Source organism: Antrostomus carolinensis, unplaced genomic scaffold, assembly GCF_000700745.2.
Source record: "Antrostomus carolinensis isolate BGI_N321 unplaced genomic scaffold, ASM70074v2 scaffold13828, whole genome shotgun sequence".
NCBI lineage: Eukaryota > Metazoa > Chordata > Aves > Caprimulgiformes > Caprimulgidae > Antrostomus > Antrostomus carolinensis.
In genome coordinates, this window is record NW_010331013.1 from 2,357 (window position 1) to 23,592 (window position 21,236).

At 42.6% G+C, this 21,236-nt stretch overlaps 1 protein-coding gene across 1 annotated transcript; it reads left to right on the plus strand.

The window, feature by feature from the left end:
• Positions 1–6,555: 6,555 nt before the first annotated feature.
• Positions 6,556–15,067, plus strand: LOC104528934 (glutathione S-transferase 3). Its single transcript, XM_010173091.2, has 6 exons — positions 6,556–6,672; positions 7,384–7,435; positions 10,987–11,119; positions 11,469–11,610; positions 12,658–12,789; positions 14,916–15,067. Exons 1-6 carry the CDS (start codon positions 6,586–6,588, stop codon positions 15,036–15,038), a joined length of 669 nt encoding a protein of 222 aa, XP_010171393.1. The 5' UTR covers positions 6,556–6,585; the 3' UTR covers positions 15,039–15,067.
• Positions 15,068–21,236: the final 6,169 nt, after the last annotated feature.

Below are 21,236 nucleotides of genomic sequence, written 5' to 3' on the forward strand. Positions count from 1 at the left end.
GGCTGGCACTGCAGGCCACGCTCCTAGCTCCCAAAAGAGGGTGCTGTGCCCACGCTGCCCACTGCAAATCATTCTGGGCCTATGCTGGACTTCTGACCCATAGCTGGGAATTTTCTAAGGGGTGGTAACTGGGTTTGACATAGAAACAAAGAGGAAGCATATATTTGATGCTGTGCTTTATTCGCTAAATGATGAACCTGAGAGACAGTTAGAATTAGGCAAAGTGTAAAGAAGCACCATACAGGGTTTTTTTTTTTGTTGACACTATCAACCTTTGAAGCACATAAATTAGGAAATTGCAAGAAGCCTCTAGTGGAACTGCATCCTCCAGAAGAGACTGACAGTAATTGCTAGGAAGAGAAACCATAACAAAACCCCAACTGTGAGGAAAAAATAAAGTAGCAGCTTTGGGGGGATTTCCTTAAGGTAGTTACCTAGAGATTTTGGTCCTGAGATTCCCCACCTTGAGGTGCTATGGGAGTGCAGCCATGGCTTTAGACTGATAAATATAGTTTTGATAATCACGTGGGTTCTGTGAACAGATCTGCAGATTAGCCGTGCTGACATCTGCTGCAGGGGTGTAAAGTGATTCCCAACATCACAAGTGGGTCTATGCTAGAGGTGAGAACCTGATCTTTGGCACCCGAATCCCATTTCCCATCTGCTATGCCATTCGTGTGTCTGTTCACATCCACTTTCAGTTTTGGTTGGCTGAAATGTAGACAGCAAAGCTGAAGCAGTTACTTTTCATGGAGATAGGGTAGGAAAATCATAGTTTATGTCATCTCTAACTGAGCATTAGCCATGTACACTCAATTTCCAAAATTAATGTTATTGCCTTAAGACATGGGGTGAGTTGTGATATAAACTGCTCATCTATTTTTTATACCAAGTTATCAGTACTGGCAAACTGTATTTCAAAGTAATTAAGCATTGTTATCCTGTACTTTGGGTATCTTTTCTGTGGCATGCAGCACTGAAAATAAAAACCTGAATTACTATTAAATAGTGAAATAAACCTAGAAAATTTCATGGTTAGTCTTTAAATTGTTACTATTGCCCTAAATATGACACAATTCTACAATTTTCTCAGTGTTTTAAAGTGTCTCACCCTAGTATTTGGGTAAAACACCCCAATGATTCCAAGAGAGCGGTTTGAATAGATGGCTACCATAGGAACCATGAGGCTACCCACATGGTATAGTCAAATCAGCAGACTGAAAAAGAAAGACGGCCTCTGCCTTGGATGGCAATTTTCAGAGATGTTTGTCTTTAAGGTGGGTAGAGCCAGCTTATAGCAATGGGAGATTTTCTCTCTGATTGGGTATGACTGGAAACTCCCCTCAGCTCCAGAGTTTAAACACCCCTAAGAACCTGCCTGTGTGGGGTGGAGGTTGGGAGGTAAGTACTAACTTAAAAATACTTTCTTTCTTTCTTTCTTTCTTTCTTTCTTTCTTTCTTTCTTTCTTTCTTTCTTTCTTTCTTTCTTTCTTTCTTTCTCTCTTTCTCTCTTTCTCTCTTTCTCTCTTTCTCTCTTTCTCTCTTTCTCTCTTTCTCTCTTTCTCTCTTTCTCTCTTTCTCTCTTTCTCTCTTTCTCTCTCTCTCTCTCTCTCTCTCTCTTTCTCTCTCTCTCTCTCTCTCTCTTTCTCTCTCTCTCTCTTTCTCTCTCTCTCTCTTTCTCTCTCTCTCTCTTTCTCTCTCTTTCTCTCTTTCTCTCTCTTTCTCTCTTTCTCTCTCTTTCTCTCTTTCTCTCTTTCTCTCTTTCTTATTTATGAGGGCATCTGCTGGGGTAATGTAAATACTCTGCTGTCTTTAGATCATGTGCCAGGTAGACTAAGTGTGGCTCAATAGTTACCCACCAGCTGGAAGCTGCAGGAGAGAAAAAGCAAGAGAAAGATGTTTTTTAACCAGGAAATTAATCCTGGGGTGCTATTCAGAGCTGAGCAAGGCAGATGTGAAACTGCTGAGAGGAGAAGGTATGGGAAGGCAAAGGTGAGTGGGAGAGTGCAAGCCTCCAGCACTGTGGCTGTTCCTTCTGGGTTTGAGCAGGAAAGCTGCCCCATCTGGTATGCTGGGCTCTGCTCCCAGCTCTAGGGCTGAAGGGCACTTCCCACTGAAAGCACATAATGCTGTGTCTTCTCTTAAATAATTCTTGCTGAGAAGCAAGAACGTTGCTGAGAAGCATCCTCAGAGAAATTCAGGACAGGCATGGCATTAAGGCTCATGAGGAAATGGAATGGGAATATGGAGTTTAGACAAAAGCAGTAAAAATATCTTTGCAGAGACTTTTTTGTTGTTGAGGTCTTTGCTAAATATTAATTAAGGCTAAAGGTAGTGCATGAAAGGTGTGATTATTTGGCTGCAGCATAAATTCCTGTTGTGAGCCAGTTCTTCATCAGTGTCTGGGCTAGTACAGCAGTCCCAAAATGCCCTGGATGGTACTGCTTAGGTAAAGTAGGAAGGTTTTCCATATCTGTTCTCCATATTCCCTGGGATAATTTGATCATTTCATACCTTTTCTGAGAGTCGATTTCTTCAGTAGGAACAGCCAAACTTATCTTTTCAGGAGCGAGCAACACCAGGTTGTACCGTTGGACTGCTTGTAAGCCCAGTGGTTTGTAGATCTGTCATGCTGCAGCTTTAACAGCAGTATCTATTAGACTTATTATCTCCTCTTCTATCCTTCTGCTGGTATGGGCTGGCTGATGAATGATAGCTAGTGTCTCTGGGAATTGTATATCTCTTAACAGTTCAGTGATATTTGGAGTATTTAATATTTTACTTCCACTAGAAGTTACAAACCCACGCAGCTTCCATAACCACCCAGTGTCATGGCATACTCCAAATGCATATTGAGAATCAGCATAAATATTTGCAGTCTCTTCTTTGGCCAGCTGATAGACCTTTGTTAATGCAATTAATTTGGCTGCTTGTGCACTCAGTTTTGGACTGAGGCGTGAGGCCTCTACTTCTTCATTCACAGTAGTTATTGAATAACCCATTAACCTGGTTGTTGTTCAGATAATATGGGGACCCACCTACAAATAGTTCCAGACTGGAATTTAGAAACAGCACATCTGTTAAATCTTCTCAAATCTTTTCATCTTTATGGGTTGTTACTACGTGTTAATTATATGGGGTTCCTTCCCCAGGTGAAGTGAATTGAGGTGCTGGGCTCAGCACGTTAGTGAACATCCCAGAGGCTGTTCCTTGCCCTTCTTGTACAAACAAGGTAAATGCTTTATTGTAGCCTGGCAGTCCCAGGGCAGGTGCAGCTTGCTGCAAAAGCTTGAATGTCTTTACCTTGTCTGTTGTTTAGCAAATGTCTCCAGCATTTTGATACTCCTGTATCAGGGGTTTTGCCATTTCCTCAGAAGCAGCTATCCAGGGGTGGCAAAATCCTACAGCTCCTGAAAATTATACTCTACACTTCTCTCATAAAAATTGTGACTTATGTGGAGAGGCCTGATGGCCCTTTTCAGCCAAGGCAAACAGTAAGGGAACAGGTGTCAGCTGTACAAGATTCCTCGGCTACTAAAAAATCGTCAATGTACTGTACCAAAAATGGATAAATTTTTTTAAAAAATAAAACATCCTGCAAGCCTTTTACTAAAATTTTAGAAAAATAGTGGAGGACTGAGTGAAGTCCTGAGGGACCCTTGTCTATGTTAGTGGTACCTTTCCCCAAATAAATACAAAAAGGCATTGAGAGTCTGGATGAATAGGTAAACTAAGTCAAAGTAGAAAGAATTGCCCTCTCTCCAGTAAGTTGAAGGTTGTATCTGCCCACCTTTAAAGAATCTCAAGTGTCAGTAGTCACATAGGAACGGGCAACCAAACTGAGCCCTCAGGGCAAGACTCGTTTCTAGTCTCAGGCACTGAAATGTAGCTGTCTGTATGTGAGCTACGTGTGTCACGGCCCTGTACAGTCAATGGAGATACATTCAGTGGATCTAGAGATTGAGGAGACTTTACCAAAAGCCAAGGGTTTTTTGTTTCAGAACAAAAGACATTTTAAGACAATTAAAATGCGCTGACAGAGTTATTCTTAATTTTTAAAAAATGAAGCTGATGACAGGTTTTTATTCTGCATTTGTCATTGTTCTTCTGATAATTTAGTGCCATATAGAACTTCTTTTTCATGTAAAATGATAAAATGATACCTAAGGCTTTTCAGTCCCCCTGCTTTTGTTCTGCAAACTATAGGTGAATTTTCCAAGAGGGTTAGGCTTCATATTCTTGGTATTGCAGACTTTGGCTTTTTTAGTTAAAGGAAAATTCTTATTTACTGTAAGGTTCTTCACATTACAAGTTGTGGCAATGTGTGTTGAAATGATACGGATGCAATGTATCTGAGAAGTATGATAATGAAAAAGGCACTAGTTAGTTGTGAACTGCATAGATAAGCTGCACTGCCATACAGTGAAAGCTGATCACACAACGTGCAGAAACTAATAAAACCACTATCTCAGAGGCAAAACATTGTAATAAGCAACTGCTATTCGCACTTTAAAATGGGAGGTGATAATTTTTTCCTTTATGTGTATTTGGATTATATTGTAGAGACAATACTTGGTTCTTACCAGACTTGCTCACAGGAGAACTTTTGATCTGATTGTTCCTTAAAATTAACTTTTGGCAAAATATGTTCCAAATGCCCTTTAAGTACACTTACAAAGCACTGTAATTTGAAGAAAATAGATCACTAGAGCATGCTGAACCTGATTCAAGTGGGAAACGTCATGTGGATGCAGTGTGACAGACATTATATTGCAGCTTTGGCTTTTAGCTCTAAGAAAAGTAGGGTTGTCTGTAAAATTGTGGGCTTGGGGGTTTTTTTGTTTGTTTGTTTTTAAATCAGGCATTCTGTTCTGGTTTCTGAGCCATTAGGACACAACTAGGATACCAGTTTTTAAGCTTCCCCCCCTCCCTAATCATTAGTGTATAATACTAACGTCTTTGTGAAGGGAGAATGATAGTCCCATTTTTTTTTAGTCATTAGAGCAATGAAGCACAGAGGAATTAAGACCTGGATTTGCAAACACTTATACTCAAGTGTCAGCCCAAATACTCCAGCTAGTTGTCCCTACATACGGAAAAGCTCAATACAGACGTGGTGTCTCTGCTACACTCTCTATTGCTTGTGGTGCAGAGATCGGTGCTGTTAGAGCAAGCTTCAGAGAGCCTGCAATGTGCCAGTCCTCTGGGCATGCAGGTCCCCGGTGTGCTGGGGGATACTTTTGGGGGCACCTGAAGCCAATGCAGCCAGGTTCCAGATCTGGCTTTGGGGGACAACTCAAGGCTGTTGTAAGAAGCAAGGAAAGAGGCTATAGCCATTCAATAGGACTGCCAAGGAAGCTCAGCCTGTTTCATGGAATACAAGGAAGATTAACAATTCATTTGCCCCTACTTGAAGAAAGAAGCAGATGGCAGTTGAAGCTGCAAAATGTGCTTAGACATCTGACAAGCAAAGCCAGACGAATTTTAGCCTACCAGTCAAACATGTTTTTCTCTTCTTTTAATCTTTTCAATGGGAATGATGGCAATGAGGATAAGCGAGTAACTTCCCTAAGGTGGTAGGGTTTTCAGTGGCATTGTATAGCTGTCTTAAAATGCAGAAAGGTTCCCCCTGTAGCTGGGGACTCATACCACTTGTTTAAACATGTCTGTGTTTGCTTATAGTCATAACAAACCCCCCTAGTAGCACTGGGGAAGGATTTTATAGAATCATAGAATGGTTTGGGTTGGAAGGGACCTTAAAGATCATCTAGTTCCAACCCCCCTTCCATCAGCAGCAACACCTTCCACTAGATCAGGTTGCTCAAAGCCTCATCCAGCCTGGCCTTGAACACTCCCAGGGAGGGGGCATCCACAGCTTCTCTGGGCAATCTGTTCCAGTGTCTGACCACCCTCACAGTGAAGATCTTTTTCCTAATATCTAATCTAAACCTCCCCTCTTTCAGTTTAAAGCCATTTCCCCTTGTTCTATCACTACCTGCCCTTGTAAAAAGTCCTTCCTCAGCTTTTCTGTAGCCCCTTCAGGTACTGGAAAGCCACTATAAGATCTCCCTGGAGCCTTCTCTTTTCCAGGCTGACCAGCCCCAACTCTCTCAGCCTGTCCTCATAGGAGAGGTGCTCCAGCCCTCAGATCATCCTGGTGGCCTTTCTCTGTCCTCGCTACAGTATGTCCATGTCCTTCTTATGCTGGGGGCCCCAGAACTGGACACAGTACTCCAGGTGGGGTCTCATGAGAGTGGAGCAGAGGGGCAGAATCACCTCCCTTGACTTGCTGGCCACAGTTGGCCTCCTGGGCTGCAAGCACGCATTGCTGGCTGATGTTGAGCTTCTCATCCACGAGTACCCCCAACTCCTTCTCCTCTGCATGTCTTTCCTTTCCTAGCACAGTCTATGTGGTGTCACTGATCTATCTCTCATTTTATGTTTTAAACCAGATGAAGTTTAAACTTCAACAGGTATAGTGAGAATAAAAGGCTCTGTCTCTCCTCAAAATAATGGTACTTGCACCAGTTTTATGAGACACTGTTTTCTGCTTAACATTTTTCAGGGAACCAGGAGCTCAAAAGCATGTCGGGGAAGCCCAGGCTTACCTACCTTAATGGAAGGGGGCGAATGGAGCCCGTACGATGGCTGTTGGCAGCAGCTGGCGTGGAGGTTAGTTGACACTTGGCACGGTGTTCCAGGCTGGTGTTTTCAATTGGCCTCAGTAAGGAAGAATTTAACATGCATGTGGAGGATAAATGGCTGCAAGAGAGTGGCTAAATTAATTTGGCCAGTGGCACTGCGTGTTTGGAACTACCTTGTTCAGTGGTTAATATTTGAGATGAAAACTCAGTGGAGCTTGGAGTTTATTAGAGCTGGTATCAGTCCCCTGAAGTAGTTAATCATAATGGGTCAAAACGGGGATTTATTAAGAGGCCCTTAATTACTCTGAGTTTTCCAGCTGTGCAAACCCCCTTAACTCATTTTATTGAGTTTGCATTTACATTGTGTATAAACAAAATAATGTTGTTGACTTATCATGGCCTATGGTGAGGTTACAAATAGTTGATTTACCTTGTGCTTCCCTTGGCACTGGCTGCAACCTGTCTTCCTCCTGTAGATGTCTGTACTCTGTTTCTACCAGCACTTAGGTTATTTCTGAATCAGTGCCCTGGGCAGAAGTGGCCAGGCCCTTCTGCTCCTCTCCAGCTGTGAGGGTGTGTGGTGGATCCTCAGGACATCTATGGCCAAACAGCACAGTTGAAGATCTGACTCATTATCTTTTGCTTGGTTCGGTTTCTCTGCACGTGGCTATGTGCAGTCACTTACAGAAGAAAAATGTTCAAATACAGCAGTGTAACACTGTTCTCTCTCCTTTTCCAGTTTGAAGAAATTTTTTTGGAAACAAGGGAGCAGTATGAAAAGTTAATCAAAGGTAAGAATCCCAGCACCTGAGGCTTAGTCCCTCAAAAAATTGCTCCAATTTAGTTAAATTTGATGTTTAAAACTAGTTTATTTAAATCAGTGCAAACTTCTAGGTGCACACCAAGAATGCTGAAATGCTAGTTTTGAGTAACCTGTTCTTTCCATTGCCAAACAACTCCTATAAGCTAAAAGCCATAGCTTCTGTGACTGTGTTTATTGTAGTACATTAAACAGGGGTGGCAAACATTCCTCTTTAATGCAACTTAATTATCTGTGCTGTTGGACTGTTAGCATGGTTCCTGGCACATTTTTGGTCCAGAGCAAATAGTACTTCCTGAAATCATTCCTAGACACCATTTGGGAGTTGTCCCCAGCCCAAGGGCCATTTCCAAGATGTCAATTAGATTTACCACCATGCTCTACAAGCAGAGAGAGCTGAATACAGCTGTGGCCAGTCTGTGCCAGCCAGCCTGAGTTATTGTTGAACTGACCATTACAGATGTACCTATATGTTAGTTCTGAACCTCAGTGAGATAAGCCTCTAAATGAAAGGTTGGCATGACACCACGGTCCTCAGGAAAGCCAGTTTTCCTTTGTGCTACGCTCTGTGCAAACACACTAGTGACAGTCCTAAACAGGATAAGCTTGACCCATTAAGCTTCCTCCAGTTAAAAAACAGTGAGTCAGTGGGAAGACCTGCAGAAAGTCTGACTTGGTCAAAGCAGCAAGTCACAAAGGCTTCATGTCAGCCTGGGCAGTGAGACCAGTTCCCAAACACCAGTGTATACCCCCAGCCACTGCCCTTGATATTTGGCCAGATGAAAACCAGTAGTGAATCCCTCCACAGCCACCCTGGAAGGAGAAGGCCTTGCTGCTGGGGTGGGGAAGGAGTTGGGACTGTGAGGAGCACTACAGTGCATGTGCCCCGTGGTTTACCTGCTGGCCAAGACGTATAAGGAGAGGCTGAGCTTGCCAAGACATACCAGGAGACTTGAAAGAGGACTCGGCTGCATTCTGGCTGCTTGTTCAGAAAGGAAAAGCTGTGTTTAAAGAAACTCTGACAGGAATACTAAAATGAACAAAAATAAAAAAATAAAAAAGAAGTGATATCAAGAAGATCAGAATTAAATTTCTAGGTCCAGCTGGCTGGGAATCTGACAATGTGGGAGGGCAATGCAGTGTAAAGACACCAGTTATAGCTCTAAATATGATAGCTCAGGTACTGATAACCCAAATCTGAATTTGTTTCACTAATTAATCCAGACAGAGTGGCACAATCCTAGATACAGTGCCCAAGATTACCCATATCCAGAGAGAAGAATTAAATGGTGCTGAAAAGGATAGGGAAGTTTTATAAAGAAGAACAAGGATTTTTATGTATATCTATTAAGTTTAAGAGAGTGAGAACACAAAGAAAAAGGTGGGGTTTAACACAATGGGTTGAAGAAAGACAAATTAGTTAGTCATCCTGATAAAGGGACCTCTGGAATGCTGTCAGTCATGCAGGGCAGGACTGAATGTGAATAACTCCACATTACTTCTCCCTGTCAATTTTTTCTCCCCCTACCAACATGCCTTTTGCCAGGGTATCCTGTATTTAGACACCTCCACACTGTTGGAATGGTCCAGGCATGACTTGGGCCCATGCCAGCTGACCATCTTCTAAGCAACGCCCCAGCAGTGTCCAGAATGACACCTGTCCCAGGGGCTGTTCCTAACAGGCAGCTTGCAGACAGGCAGCTGTTTTGGAGGCTGAGGGAGTTAAATACCATCAGCCGGGCCAGACCTGTACCCATTGGCCTGAGAGATGACTAGCTTGGCTCAGTCTGTGCAGACACAGGTTGCCTAAGTTGCTGCCTGGGTATCAACCAGCTCTAATGGTCAGTGACAAACAGCAGGTCTGGGTGATTGTTTTTAATGTATGCTGCACAGCCCACCTTCCAGCAGCACAATCCAGTCTGCAAAATGACTGGCAAACTGCTTTTAATCCGGCATATATATTCCATGCAGTGGTTATGTGAAGTGATTCTCACTGCAAAGAGAGGAGAAACAGTCAGCTACTGGTCATAAGGAGAAGTCCCTCTTTTCTATAGATAAGAAACAAACCGTGCATTCAGTTCACTCGTATTTGCTGCATCACTTTTTGTCAAGGGCCAGAAAGGCAGATTTTATTTTTCATTTCATATCCTTCTGCTGAAAAACATCCTTATGGAGCTATTAGTTTTCCCATTCTACTGTGTTTCTGCTGGATAGATACCAAATAATATTTCTTCCTGAAGCTGCAGAGGTATGTTTTGGAAAGACATGAAGAAACAATCTTTCTGTGAATGTTTACAAGAAACAAACACAGGCTATTCATTGCTGCAGAGAGAACTACTCTTTGAATTTAAACTTTGAATTAAACTACTATTAATTTAAACTAAATTAATAATGTAGGATGAGTAAAGAATATTTATTAATTCTAGACTAGCAAAGTATTTTAATAGCTCTGTGGAGAAAAAAGCAAACAGATGTGCCTGTTGAAATGAACCCTTGTCCCTGAAAGTAGGATGCACTGAGAAATTGAGCAATTAAAATAAATTATTAACTCTGAGCAATTCAAAGTGGCAGCTGCCTAGTTGGATTTGGAGTTTTGCTGTGATTTTAACAGGGTGGGATTGTTCTCTGGATGCCCTTAATGTGTAAATGGAGGAGGGAGTATCTCCAAAGACAGTGAATTAGTCCAGCAGAAAACTGGAAGAGAAAAGACTGACTTTGCTATGCTGAATCTCTATGTCAGTTTAGCTCTCAGAGCTGCCTCACCATATACTCCAACAAATATTTCCACCAGTACCAAGAGAAAATGGGACTACAAAGATGTATGTAAATAGGCTTAAATTGTTGTGGAACAACATTGAGGATAGACCTATAATGAAAATCTATGGGGACTCTCAAACTCTTGTTCCTGGAGTGACTGTGTAAAACTTACTTAAAACAGCAACTGCTCTCACAGTCCCTGCCTCTAACTCTGTAGCTTCCCGATGTTTAAAGTGGCCTAACCTCTTCCTTTATCCCAGTAGCTCAGTCTTACTGCTGTACTACCCCTCTCATTCTTTCTGCTTGTGTGTAGAGAGAGAACTGACAGAGAACTGATCAGCATTCAAAATAATTGTGTTTTGTTGGGGTATTTTTGAAGTTCAGATTTAACACAGATCTTTATTCTCCTCCAATCCCTTATGCAGAAAGTGCTGGTTCAGGCTTTTCCTGCCAGCGTGAGGCAGGGTCCAGCAGTGCAAAGGAGCAGGTGGTGCCAGCTCCCATCAGCCAGCAAAGGCCTGGCAACGCTGTAAAGCAAGGGGCCCTTCAGCACTGTGATGACCTGGCTACAAAAGTGTGATGCAGGCTACTCAATACTTGATCTTTCCCACAACGTTAGTTTACTGCAGGGAGTTCTGCAGTTAGAGCAAGACGAAAATCAATGATCTCCTACACTGCAAAAGAGATGTGCTCAGTCTCTTGCTCTCCTGTAAAGCTAGCAGTCTAGGAGGAACTAACAAGCTTTCTCTCAACTTTCCACCCTAGATGGAGTCCTGATGTTCCAGCAAGTGCCCCTGGTTGAGATTGATGGGATGAAGATGGTGCAGACCAGAGCCATCCTCAGCTACATAGCAGGGAAATACAATCTCTACGGGAAAGACCTGAAGGAGAGAGCCCTGTAATGTAACATCTCCTTTCACTTAATGAGTAATCTGTTATTTGATAGCTACATTATATGTAATAAATTCAATCCTGTAAACCCAGTCGAAAGGCATGAGCAAGACTAACATAGTAAAAAGCAAGAACTCTAGCCTTTGCTTAGGTTTTAACCACTGCTTCTGAAATGCTGCTGGACAGAAACAGGCTTTTAGTCTTTTAAAAACAATGTTTAGCTTTAGTTTGTGTTTAGTTTTGGCTGTGAAAATTGGCACTATGGTCATACAAAATTCCTGTAACTTGCCTTAGTTAATTGTAAAACAGATAAAATAACTTCTGTGCTCTTTTCTACTGTCTTCCCCCACCAATAGGATTGACATGTACGTGGAAGGAATAGCAGATCTGATGCAAATGATTTTGATGTTTCCTTTCTCTCCACCTGAGGCAAAGGAGAAAAATCTTGACTCAATTAAGGAGAGGGCAACTAATAGGTACTTCCCAGTCTTTGAAAAGGTAAGTGACAGTGAGGATGTGTCTATAAAACTTGTATTTACAATTATCAAAAAGTTTCCCCAAAATAAGAATGCTTATAGTGCAGGTCAGTTCCAAATCCTCAGCTTTCTTGGCTCTCTCAAAGAAGGGGAAACAGAGCAGCACACTTTCTGTTTGTTGAATTGTGTTGTCAGGGCTGTGGTATTTGAACATCTACAAAGCAAACAAAGTGATATGTTCCCAGCTATGCAGCAAAACTTTTCACTAAAGTAAAAGCAAGCACATAAGGTTTCTTTTTTCCTTGAGGAGATAGTTCCACACCTAGATTTCTTTAAAGTACATCTCTCTCTGCTACAGTTAATTTCAGTTGCAACATTTTCATTAGAAGAATGCAAAAATCCCTTGCAAGTAAATTGGGTAAAGAGATGAGGAGTACTTTAGTAAAGCAACAGTCATAGATTTATGCACATCCCACTTTTGAAAACAACAAACCAAACCCATATGACTCAGGCATCTGGCAACATTTCTCACTTTTGTAACATTCATCTATTTCTGGTGGAAAACAATAATAAAGGCTGAACATCCTAGAAGTTCTTATGACTATAATAACTTATTCCCAAAGACAGGGATTTTCTTTGGTTAGCTATTATAATTCTGCATTTCTAAATTTGCTTCCTGGTATCAACACTGGACATAACTTTAAATGAAACATCTAAGTGGCAATTTTATAAATTCTCCAAGTTACTCTTTAGTTCCTCCATTATCCCTATTTCTAATTCTGACCATTACTAGTCTACTTAAGCGTGTGGTTTTGTCGCTGTTCCCAGTACCTCTCGTCATTCATCGTTACAGAGTGACCAAGGTTTGCAGTATGTGTACCACAAGAGTTCAGATTTTTTTTCCCAACAATAATGAAGTGATTTAGGCTCACAGCTTCCAGCTGAAAACTCCACCCTGAAAGTTCAGATATAATAGCTGTTCAGCTCTACAGCTGTGCTGTGAGGCTTCGCTGCCAGGCGTCATATGTGCCATTCTCATCTGCAGCACACATTCTCTTGTATTCTACAGGTTTTGAAACAACATGGCCAAGACTTTCTCGTGGGCAACAAATTCAGCTGGGCAGATGTGCAGCTGATTGAAGCCATTTTAGCAGTGGAGGAGAAAATACCTGCTGTGCTGTCGGGGTTTCCTCAGTTACAGGTAATTTTGTTACTGAGCATGCCTGTATTCAGGACCTAGAGGGCAATCCTGACGTGACCATCTCTCCATGCTATGTAAATCACGATTGTGGGCTCTTCAAAGAGCTGTCACTATCGTATGTTTACTTAACATCAAGCATAAGAGGGAATAGATTCAGTTGGTTTATTGTAAGACACTATGCTCCTGATTAACTCTGTTCAGGTATGCTTATCGCTCTTTGAGTGGTATGTGCCTCCTCAAAAGAAATAAATTAATGTCATCCTGAGGAAATCACTGGTCTAAGCTGCCCTGTTTTCATTGTCCTGCTTCCTGCCAGTAGGTGCTGTCTAATACCAGATAACAAATTAAGTCAGTGATACAGGTTCACACATTAGACTAAGGTACAGTGTGCCCCTTTTTATACTGGCTGGTATTACCATTTTGGGATCCCGGTAGCCTCATTTCACTTCTGCCTTCTACAGTATGACTGGAAACTCAAGCCTCAGCATTAAGCCACAGTTTTCTTTCAATAATAAACTCAGTACAATCAAGGATGAATTTTCTGCCCTTGTGCTATGTACAAAGTCTGAAACCAAGCAGAAGTGAGGGCTTCCTGCTCTGAGACTTGACCAGAAATCAGAAGCCTCCAGTGCATGGGCAAGCCTGGGTCATGACCTGCAGGAGTTGTTAGGGGACCCAAGAGTCTGTGACTGCAAAAAAGCAGATAGTGTTCAGTAGTCCTCCCATGTGCCTGTAATCATGGTAATGAAGCAGTGTAGGCAATGCAAATTTAGGTTGAGAATGAAAGGCTTGAGGTTCTTTGTGCCTACAAACTGTTAATTTGAGGGGCGCACTCAGATTTTGGCTTTATTCCCATTAACAAAAGAAACAGTTTGGCAGCTAAGTATCACAGTTAAGTTTTCTGCTTGGAACTGATGAAGAAAAGGTCTTTGATTTTTCTTTTTTTTCAGTCACTTTTTAAAAATCTCAACCTCAACAACTTAAGCCTAAATTTAGTGTGACAGAATAAGGCACTTCAGCCAAAAAGTGGGGAGTAACGTGTGTCAGATTTTAGCTCATATGTAGTTTTGCAACCCGAGCTCCCATCTCTAGCAAGACATCTTAGCCACTAAGCATAGGCACAATTCTGTTGAAGCCATGCCTTGAATTATGGAGAGATTCCTTCACTGTGAGAGTGGAAAAAGTTTCTATACCTGGTGGTTACTTATTTTTCACTTTTCTTGTTCCTTCTTGTATTTCCCTCCTTATCCTTCCAGTGTCTGTAAGGAAGAGGAAATTATGTTCATACATCTGCCAGCAAGAACTGGCTATTGCTCTGTGAAACTCCTTTTCCTTAGCCCCATTATTAGAAGATATTCTTGTGTACCTAAGATTGCTCAGCTAACTGTGGAGTCTCCAGCTGCTTGCAATCTGCATCAGTGAGTCCTCTCTGACCGTACAATGAGATGTCTCAGGATCCTTGACTCAGTTGCCTTAACACAGGCATCTCTTGCCACATGAGATGCCCAGCTCTTCCTTAATCTTAGTCCTGGCCTCCAGCCACTGGCTACCCTAGGCAACAACCCAGTATGAGAAGCCTCTGCTGGACAACTGACTTGAGCCAAGGATGCCTCAAGCCATTTCACCTTCAGCCACACAATCCTGGAAATGCTGGGACAGTAGGACAACAGTGGCCATGATAGATGCAAAGAGAGCTCAGATACCTACATAATGTAGTAAAAACGGAAATCGTGTTAACATGTACCACGGTTTGACCACATGGTACTTTGCACCATCAGAACCAGCAATGAAAAGAAAAAGATAATGAGCTGTGTTAATGTATTTGTACTTTTAAAACTATCCCCTGGTGCTCCTGGATATTGAATTTTTGCCTTCAGCTTCTTTCAGGTAGCAGAGATTTAGATATTGTCTGCTCCAGTACTGTCTTCATTGGTAAGAACGTGTTTTTTGCAGCAGTTGGGTCCTCCTGCAGGACAGAAGGAGACTGTGTAGATGGCACGAGGTCTGAACGAGTGTTAGGATCTCTTCTAGCAGCAGGGGGAAGCAGTTGTTCTGTGCAGGGAGCATTGTTTGCTGCTGAAGTAGCTGGAAATTTCTCTCTTACCCTGTTGTTTTTATTTTTTTAGGCTTTTAAAGTAAGAATGAGCAATATGCCTACAATTAAGAAGTTCCTGCAGCCTGGCAGCCCAAGGAAACCCCCACCAGATGAACGTTATATAGAAACTGTGATGAAGATTTTTAAGATATGAATGCCTTGCTACCTTCAGCGAGACCCAAAATACCAAAAAAACCCCAACAAACCAACCCACCAAAGTACCAAACTCCAAAACCTTCAAGGAAACAGAAAGCTCAGTAAATTAGTATTGTTGTAGTTAAAACCAATGGTAAAAAAACCCCTCCAAAACCAAAATAAATTATTCTGATTACTCTGGCAACGTGACAGCAGATTTGTCTTTATTGATATCAAATGTTTGGCAAAGCATGAAAATAAAGGAGTATGGAAGCAAAGAACTATTTGGAGGTAGGGTATTTATTCCTTTGGGAAAAGACCAATGCAGTGTTAGTATTGTCAGAATAAACTTGTTGAAAATATTTTCTGGGTGAAAATTAGCTTCAGAATAAGAGCTATGGAAAGGAAGACAGTAGATCCACTGAATCACTTATCTTTTAAAGCAGTCAACTTGTTTCAACAGCAATTTTGGTGAGTAAGTCCTTATATTGCATTATTTTTATAATATTGTATGAGCAAAACTTCTAAATTAATATTAGTTTCATCATCTGCCTGGATGCAGTCCTGTGCAACCTGCTCTAGGTGGACCTGCTTTGGCAGGGAACTTGGACTAGATGATCTCTAGAAGTCCTTTCTAACCCCTACCATTCTGGGATTCTGTTGTTATGAATGCCAAATCTCATTGGTCTCTTATAATTACCAGATACAGCTTAGGGACCAGCTCTTATATTGTTCCATTCTTTTCGTCCTCTACTTAAATGTGATTCCTCCAGGCACCCTAGTTCATTGTTACCGGTGCACTGGAGTCTGTGCCCTTCTTCATGTGATGAACTTCTTCAAAGGATGGGGAGGGCAGAGCCACATCCTCAAACAGATGGTCACTCTGGTTCAATATTTGTTCCTGCTTCTTTCTGTGCGATTATCTGCCATTTTTGGAGAATCTGCTGGCTAGCCCCAGATCTGGAAACCAAGGGTCAGCTGCATCTTTGTTCTAGTAAAACAAGAAGGCCAGGGTCCATTCTCTGGATCTGAAGCCATGTACATAATATTAAACTCCCTTCTTACCCAGAGTTGTGTAGAGACATCCAAGGGCCTGGTGCGGCTGGGCCCTGACATGGAGTGACTGTGTCTGGGAGCTGTCTGGGTGAGAGCAGTGGCCATGGACAAACAACCCCTGAGCGAGCTGCTGCCAGTTCAGTAACACAGACGACATCTTCAGGCACCCGGGCCTTGGCATTGCCTCATGTTTGATGTGATCTTCGGAGAACTCCAGAGGGCAAAATCTGAGCCTGAGCTGCCGCTTTGCACAGAGTGAAACGTGGGCAGCATAGGGGTGCTGCTGCTGTGGGGCACAGTGGGGCACCACCCGCCCCAACGGGCAACGTGGTGGGACCAGTGACACCAAGGGGTCACAGCTCCTCCCAGCAAGGCCTGTCTGCAATGGAGGAGGTGATTCACAGAGTGACAAGGGGGAAGGGAGAGGGGTGGGGGTAACTCGGTTTAGTCAGCTGTTCTATCACCCAGTGACCCCTCCCCACCTGAAAAGGGGAATTGGGAAAAGGAAAGGAGACCCATGGGATGAAATGAAAACAGAAGGGAGTGGAGCATCTCCCTTATGAGGAAAGGCTGAGGGAGCTGGGTCTCTTTAGCTTGGAGAAGAGGAGACTGAGGGGTGACCTCATTAATGTTTATAAATATGTAAAGGGTGAATGTCAGGAGGATGGAGCCAGGCTCTTCTCAGTGATGCCCAATGATAGGACAAGGAGCAATGGGTGTGAGATGGAACACAGGAGGTTCCGCTTAAACTTGAGAAAAAACTACTTTACAGTGAGGGTGACAGAGCACTGGAACAGGCTGCCCAGGGAGCTTCTCTGGAGACATTCAAGACCCGCCTGGACACCTTCTCTGTGTGATCTCATTTAGGTTCCTGCTCTGGCAGGGGGATTGGACTAGATGATCTTTTGAGGTCCCTTCCAATCCCTGACATTCTGTGGTTCTGTGATTCAGATTTAGTGAAACTGTAATAAGAACTAATATTAATACTAATATAAAATTAAAAAGTTATACTCAGCTGATGAAAGTGTGACCGTCACAACAAGCAGGAGAGCGGGCCTTGGGAGCAGGATGATGAGTGAGAGCCTCCAGGGACGATGGCCATTGAGAAAGAGGGTCGTTCCCAGCAAACTTTCCATTTTATCATGTGTGTGACATTTAGTGAGGGAGGTGGTTGAGTCGCCATCCCTGGAGGTGTTTAAAAGACAGCTAGATGGGGTGCTCGGAGATATGGTTTAGTAGTGGACAGGTATGGTTGGACTCAATGATCTCAGAGGTCTTTTCCAAGCAGACGATTCTATGATTTATGGCATGGAATACTTCTGTTGACCACCTTGGGTCAGCTGCCCTGGCTTTTGCTACTCCTAGTCTTAGCACCTCGAACTGCTAAAGACCTTGATCACTCTGGAAAGCCACATACTACGGCTGGCCACAAACTAAAACGAAGTGTCTTATCAACTTTGTTCTCACCAAATTGAGTGCTGCAGTCTTCTTAAAATGTAGCTTTTCTGACCAAGAATTAATTCTATTATTCTATCCCAGTGAAACCAGGACAGAAGGTCATAGAGCAGGGCAGCTTTCATGGCCAGGACAGCTCAGGTGCATTAAATGTGTAATAAAGTTGCCTAAACTTCTCTTACCAATCTCTGCTTGTTCAGATAAGTTCACTAATCATTTAATGAGCCATACTCATTATCTCTATCCTAAAAAACTATTTCAGGTTCCTTGGAAAATGACTTTGGTCCAATGTGAAGAATGAAGAATATGTCACCCAAAAGACTCTCAGGTCTGATATGAGGGTCAACTAAGGCTGAAGGGAGGAATGGACGTGCATGGCTTTCACCTTGTGTCTCTGCTCCAAATACTGAACCACAAGGCACAGCCATGGCAGCCATTGTCCATGGCTTGTCTTGTTCCATAACACTGTCAATCCTATTCGGTTTACTTAACCCTCTGGTAATCACAGGAGATCTTGGGAAAATCTCCTCTGGAGATGGGTCCTCACTTAGCCAGCATGCCAGCATGGGGATCTGTGCTGGCGTGCCTCACCCTCACCAGGCGTTCTGAGCAGTGATTGCCCAGGCCACCCAAGTGCTCAACTCTGTGATGCCAGCCTGCTTTTGTCACCCTCATGTCAATGCTTTGTCTTTTCCTGGTTCTCTGGTGGGTGAAAGCAGCAGGTCTCAAGTAGTTGCTGGAAGAAATTGCTTTTCCTGTAAAATCCAGAAGACTGAGTTTTACAGGAAAAATACCTGGACATATTCGTTAATGGTTGTCAATGACAGAGGTGAACTGCCAGTGTGGCTGTGGTGCATCCTGCCACCTTGTGTCACTAGACTCCTCTGTGCTGCCCGAAGAAGAAGAAAGCCACTGCATGCCTGCCTGTGCAGGGCCACCACCTCCTTGGTAGCTGCTACTGCAGCCATGTACATCTCAATGCAATCCATGGGACTGCTCCCTGTCTTTGCTGAGAAAAGGGATGGGCTCTTGAATGTGAAAGTGGAATTACTATGGACTGGTTGGTACCTCACTTGCTTACGTGTATAAGGTAAAAATGTAGTTAATACTACCACCTTTAAATTAAAGCCTCTGGGTGAATTGGATTTTTAAAGATCTCTCTGCAAAGTTTTCCTTGCAAAACTGATTCTTTTTCTTCATAAATCAATTATTCCAAACCTTGCATATGACCTTACCAGCATTTCACCTGCAGGTTACAAATATATTCTCTCTTGAGAATGAAGCATCATGGAAGAAACACGTAATCTGTTTTGCAGACTCGGGTAAGGCAGAGGCAGTTTATTTCTACAGCCACAGATGAAGCTCCCTTCTCTACAGTCCCTATTCCCCCCGCTAATACAATAAGGCACAACAGTTTGCCTGTGCATCTGTTTCCCTTGCAAGTGCATTTTAAATATTGGCTCATAATTTTGAACATAGCTCCAACTCAAACTAACATTTTATATAGAGAGGAAAGTTCACAAAGCCTGATGACACAAAACATTTTCCAATGCTCTGTCAAGAAATGAGTATCATGTCTTAAAAAAAAAATATATATATACTTTATTATTTTAAAGAAAGAAGATAAATGGAAACAAACTAAGTTATTAGAGTATCTTTGACTTTTCCCCTAGTTTTAACTCTTGGATGGTCAATCAGAACTTAGATGTTCTTAAGAGATCAGATCCCTTCAGGCATACAAGATACAAATGACACTTAATAGCATTTTCCAAAATACTTTACAAGTTTGGTGACGTGACATTTCCAAAAGTCCTGTTAAGTCAGGAGAGAGACTGTACTGTATTTTTCACTTTTATCTAGGCTAGTAACTGTTGAAGAAGACTTGCCTGAAATATCAGTTGATACCACTGATAGGGTAAGAAATATCAGTTGATACCACTGATAGGGTAAGAAATGTCAGTGTTGGCATAAATCACCCTCTGGAGACTTCTGCTCCTCTCCTCTACCCCTAAGGAACTGGCTTCATCTAAACTTTTAACTGCCTCAATTGAGACAGCATTCTTTCAAGTAGTTTGGATATCAGCTGTAGCTGAGGTGCATGGTGAGGGAGGGATTCCTCCTGAATATAGACCTGAATTAAGACCTTTTTAAAGGAGGCTAGACAGCTAGACTAGATGTAGGTATCTACAAATTTAGGTGAGATGAGTTTTCCCAAGTTGTCTACACTGTGATTAACTTCCATGCTTGAACTCATGTTTTCCTATCTTGCAGTCCTATGGCACAGTGGATGTCAAGTCCTTGTAGGAGTAGTCACTAGACCTGGCATATCTCCTAGAGTTTATCATGGCCAGGCCTACAAATGATTAATCCAGACAAACTACCTAAGACTGAGTTCGCATTTTTGAAACACTACCAGATGCACCTCGGTGCACACACCTATGCAGGGAAAGCTTAAATCTCCCACATTATCCTAGATTCTGGGTCATAAGTCATGTCTGTCCAGCAGTGCCTGAAACACTGTTTCCAGAACTGCAGTTTGGTCTTTTACTCTTAAAAAAACCTTTGCTAACAGCAAAAGTTAGCATTCCCAGAAACCTAGAGGGGAAAGCAGTCACTTCTCAAGCAAGCAAATAAAAGATTTTTATGCAGAGTTCTGTTTCGTTATAAAATGTGAACAAATTACTTTGGACTGGATGATAACAGAAAACAAAACGTGGGCAGCTTGTGCTTCTACAGCGACACCAAGAGTGGGATTCTGCTGCACTTAGCGCAGACACCTGGGGTTCTCCCCATCATGCCGTGGCACACGCCGCAGAGCCAGGCTCTCTGGAGCAGCAGCTGGAGGCCAGCAGACGTGGACACCTCTGTGGAGGTGACTGAGCCTCGCTGCAGGCTTTCAGAGGCTGGAGAGAAGAACCTCTCAAAACGTAAGAAAGGGGCAGAGGGAAATAAGACAGAAAAGAGCCCAGACCAGAAGGTGGAGTGTATAGGATTTGCTGTCAGTGAGGAGTCTCCTTCTGTGAATGAAGGCCGTATAGGGTACAGGGTGCTCCATTAGGGGACTAAGCACCTCCTAAAAGATAAGATGTTGCAGTGGTGACTGTTTTGATGCCTTATCCTTCTGTGGTTCTAGCTCTAAATAAATAATTAAGCTAATTTTATTGCAAAACATGGAACATATTGGTCTAACGGGCAACCAGTGGTGGAGACTGATGGGATGAGGATCATTTTCAGCTACATAGCAGCAAAGTACATCTACAGCAAGGACCTGAAGGAGAGAGCCCCCTGTACTGTAACAGCTCTTTTTTTGTTTGTTTGATAGACTACAATTCGTATAACCTCCCTGTGTAATATGCAAAGAACATCCCAGCTCACACTACATTCAGACTGATTCAGCAGATGTTTATGTAGCACATTGACCTTGCCTGCAGGTGATGTCTACAGCAGTGTTAACCAGCTAGATTAGACAGGCAAAACGGTGCACGGGAGTTTATGCTGTGTTGACTCTTTTAAGTCAACAGAGTTATCAGAAGCAAGCAATCAGGAGTGCAGAGGGCAGTTTGTCTTCTGATGCTGCTTGTCTTTCACTGTCTCTTACAGTTGTCTTTGGTGTGCATTTTCACCAGGTCAAATTCAGGGAAACATTTTTGACAGAAACAGAAAATTTTCTATGTCCAGGAATGAAATTCAGCAGGAAAAATGTCCT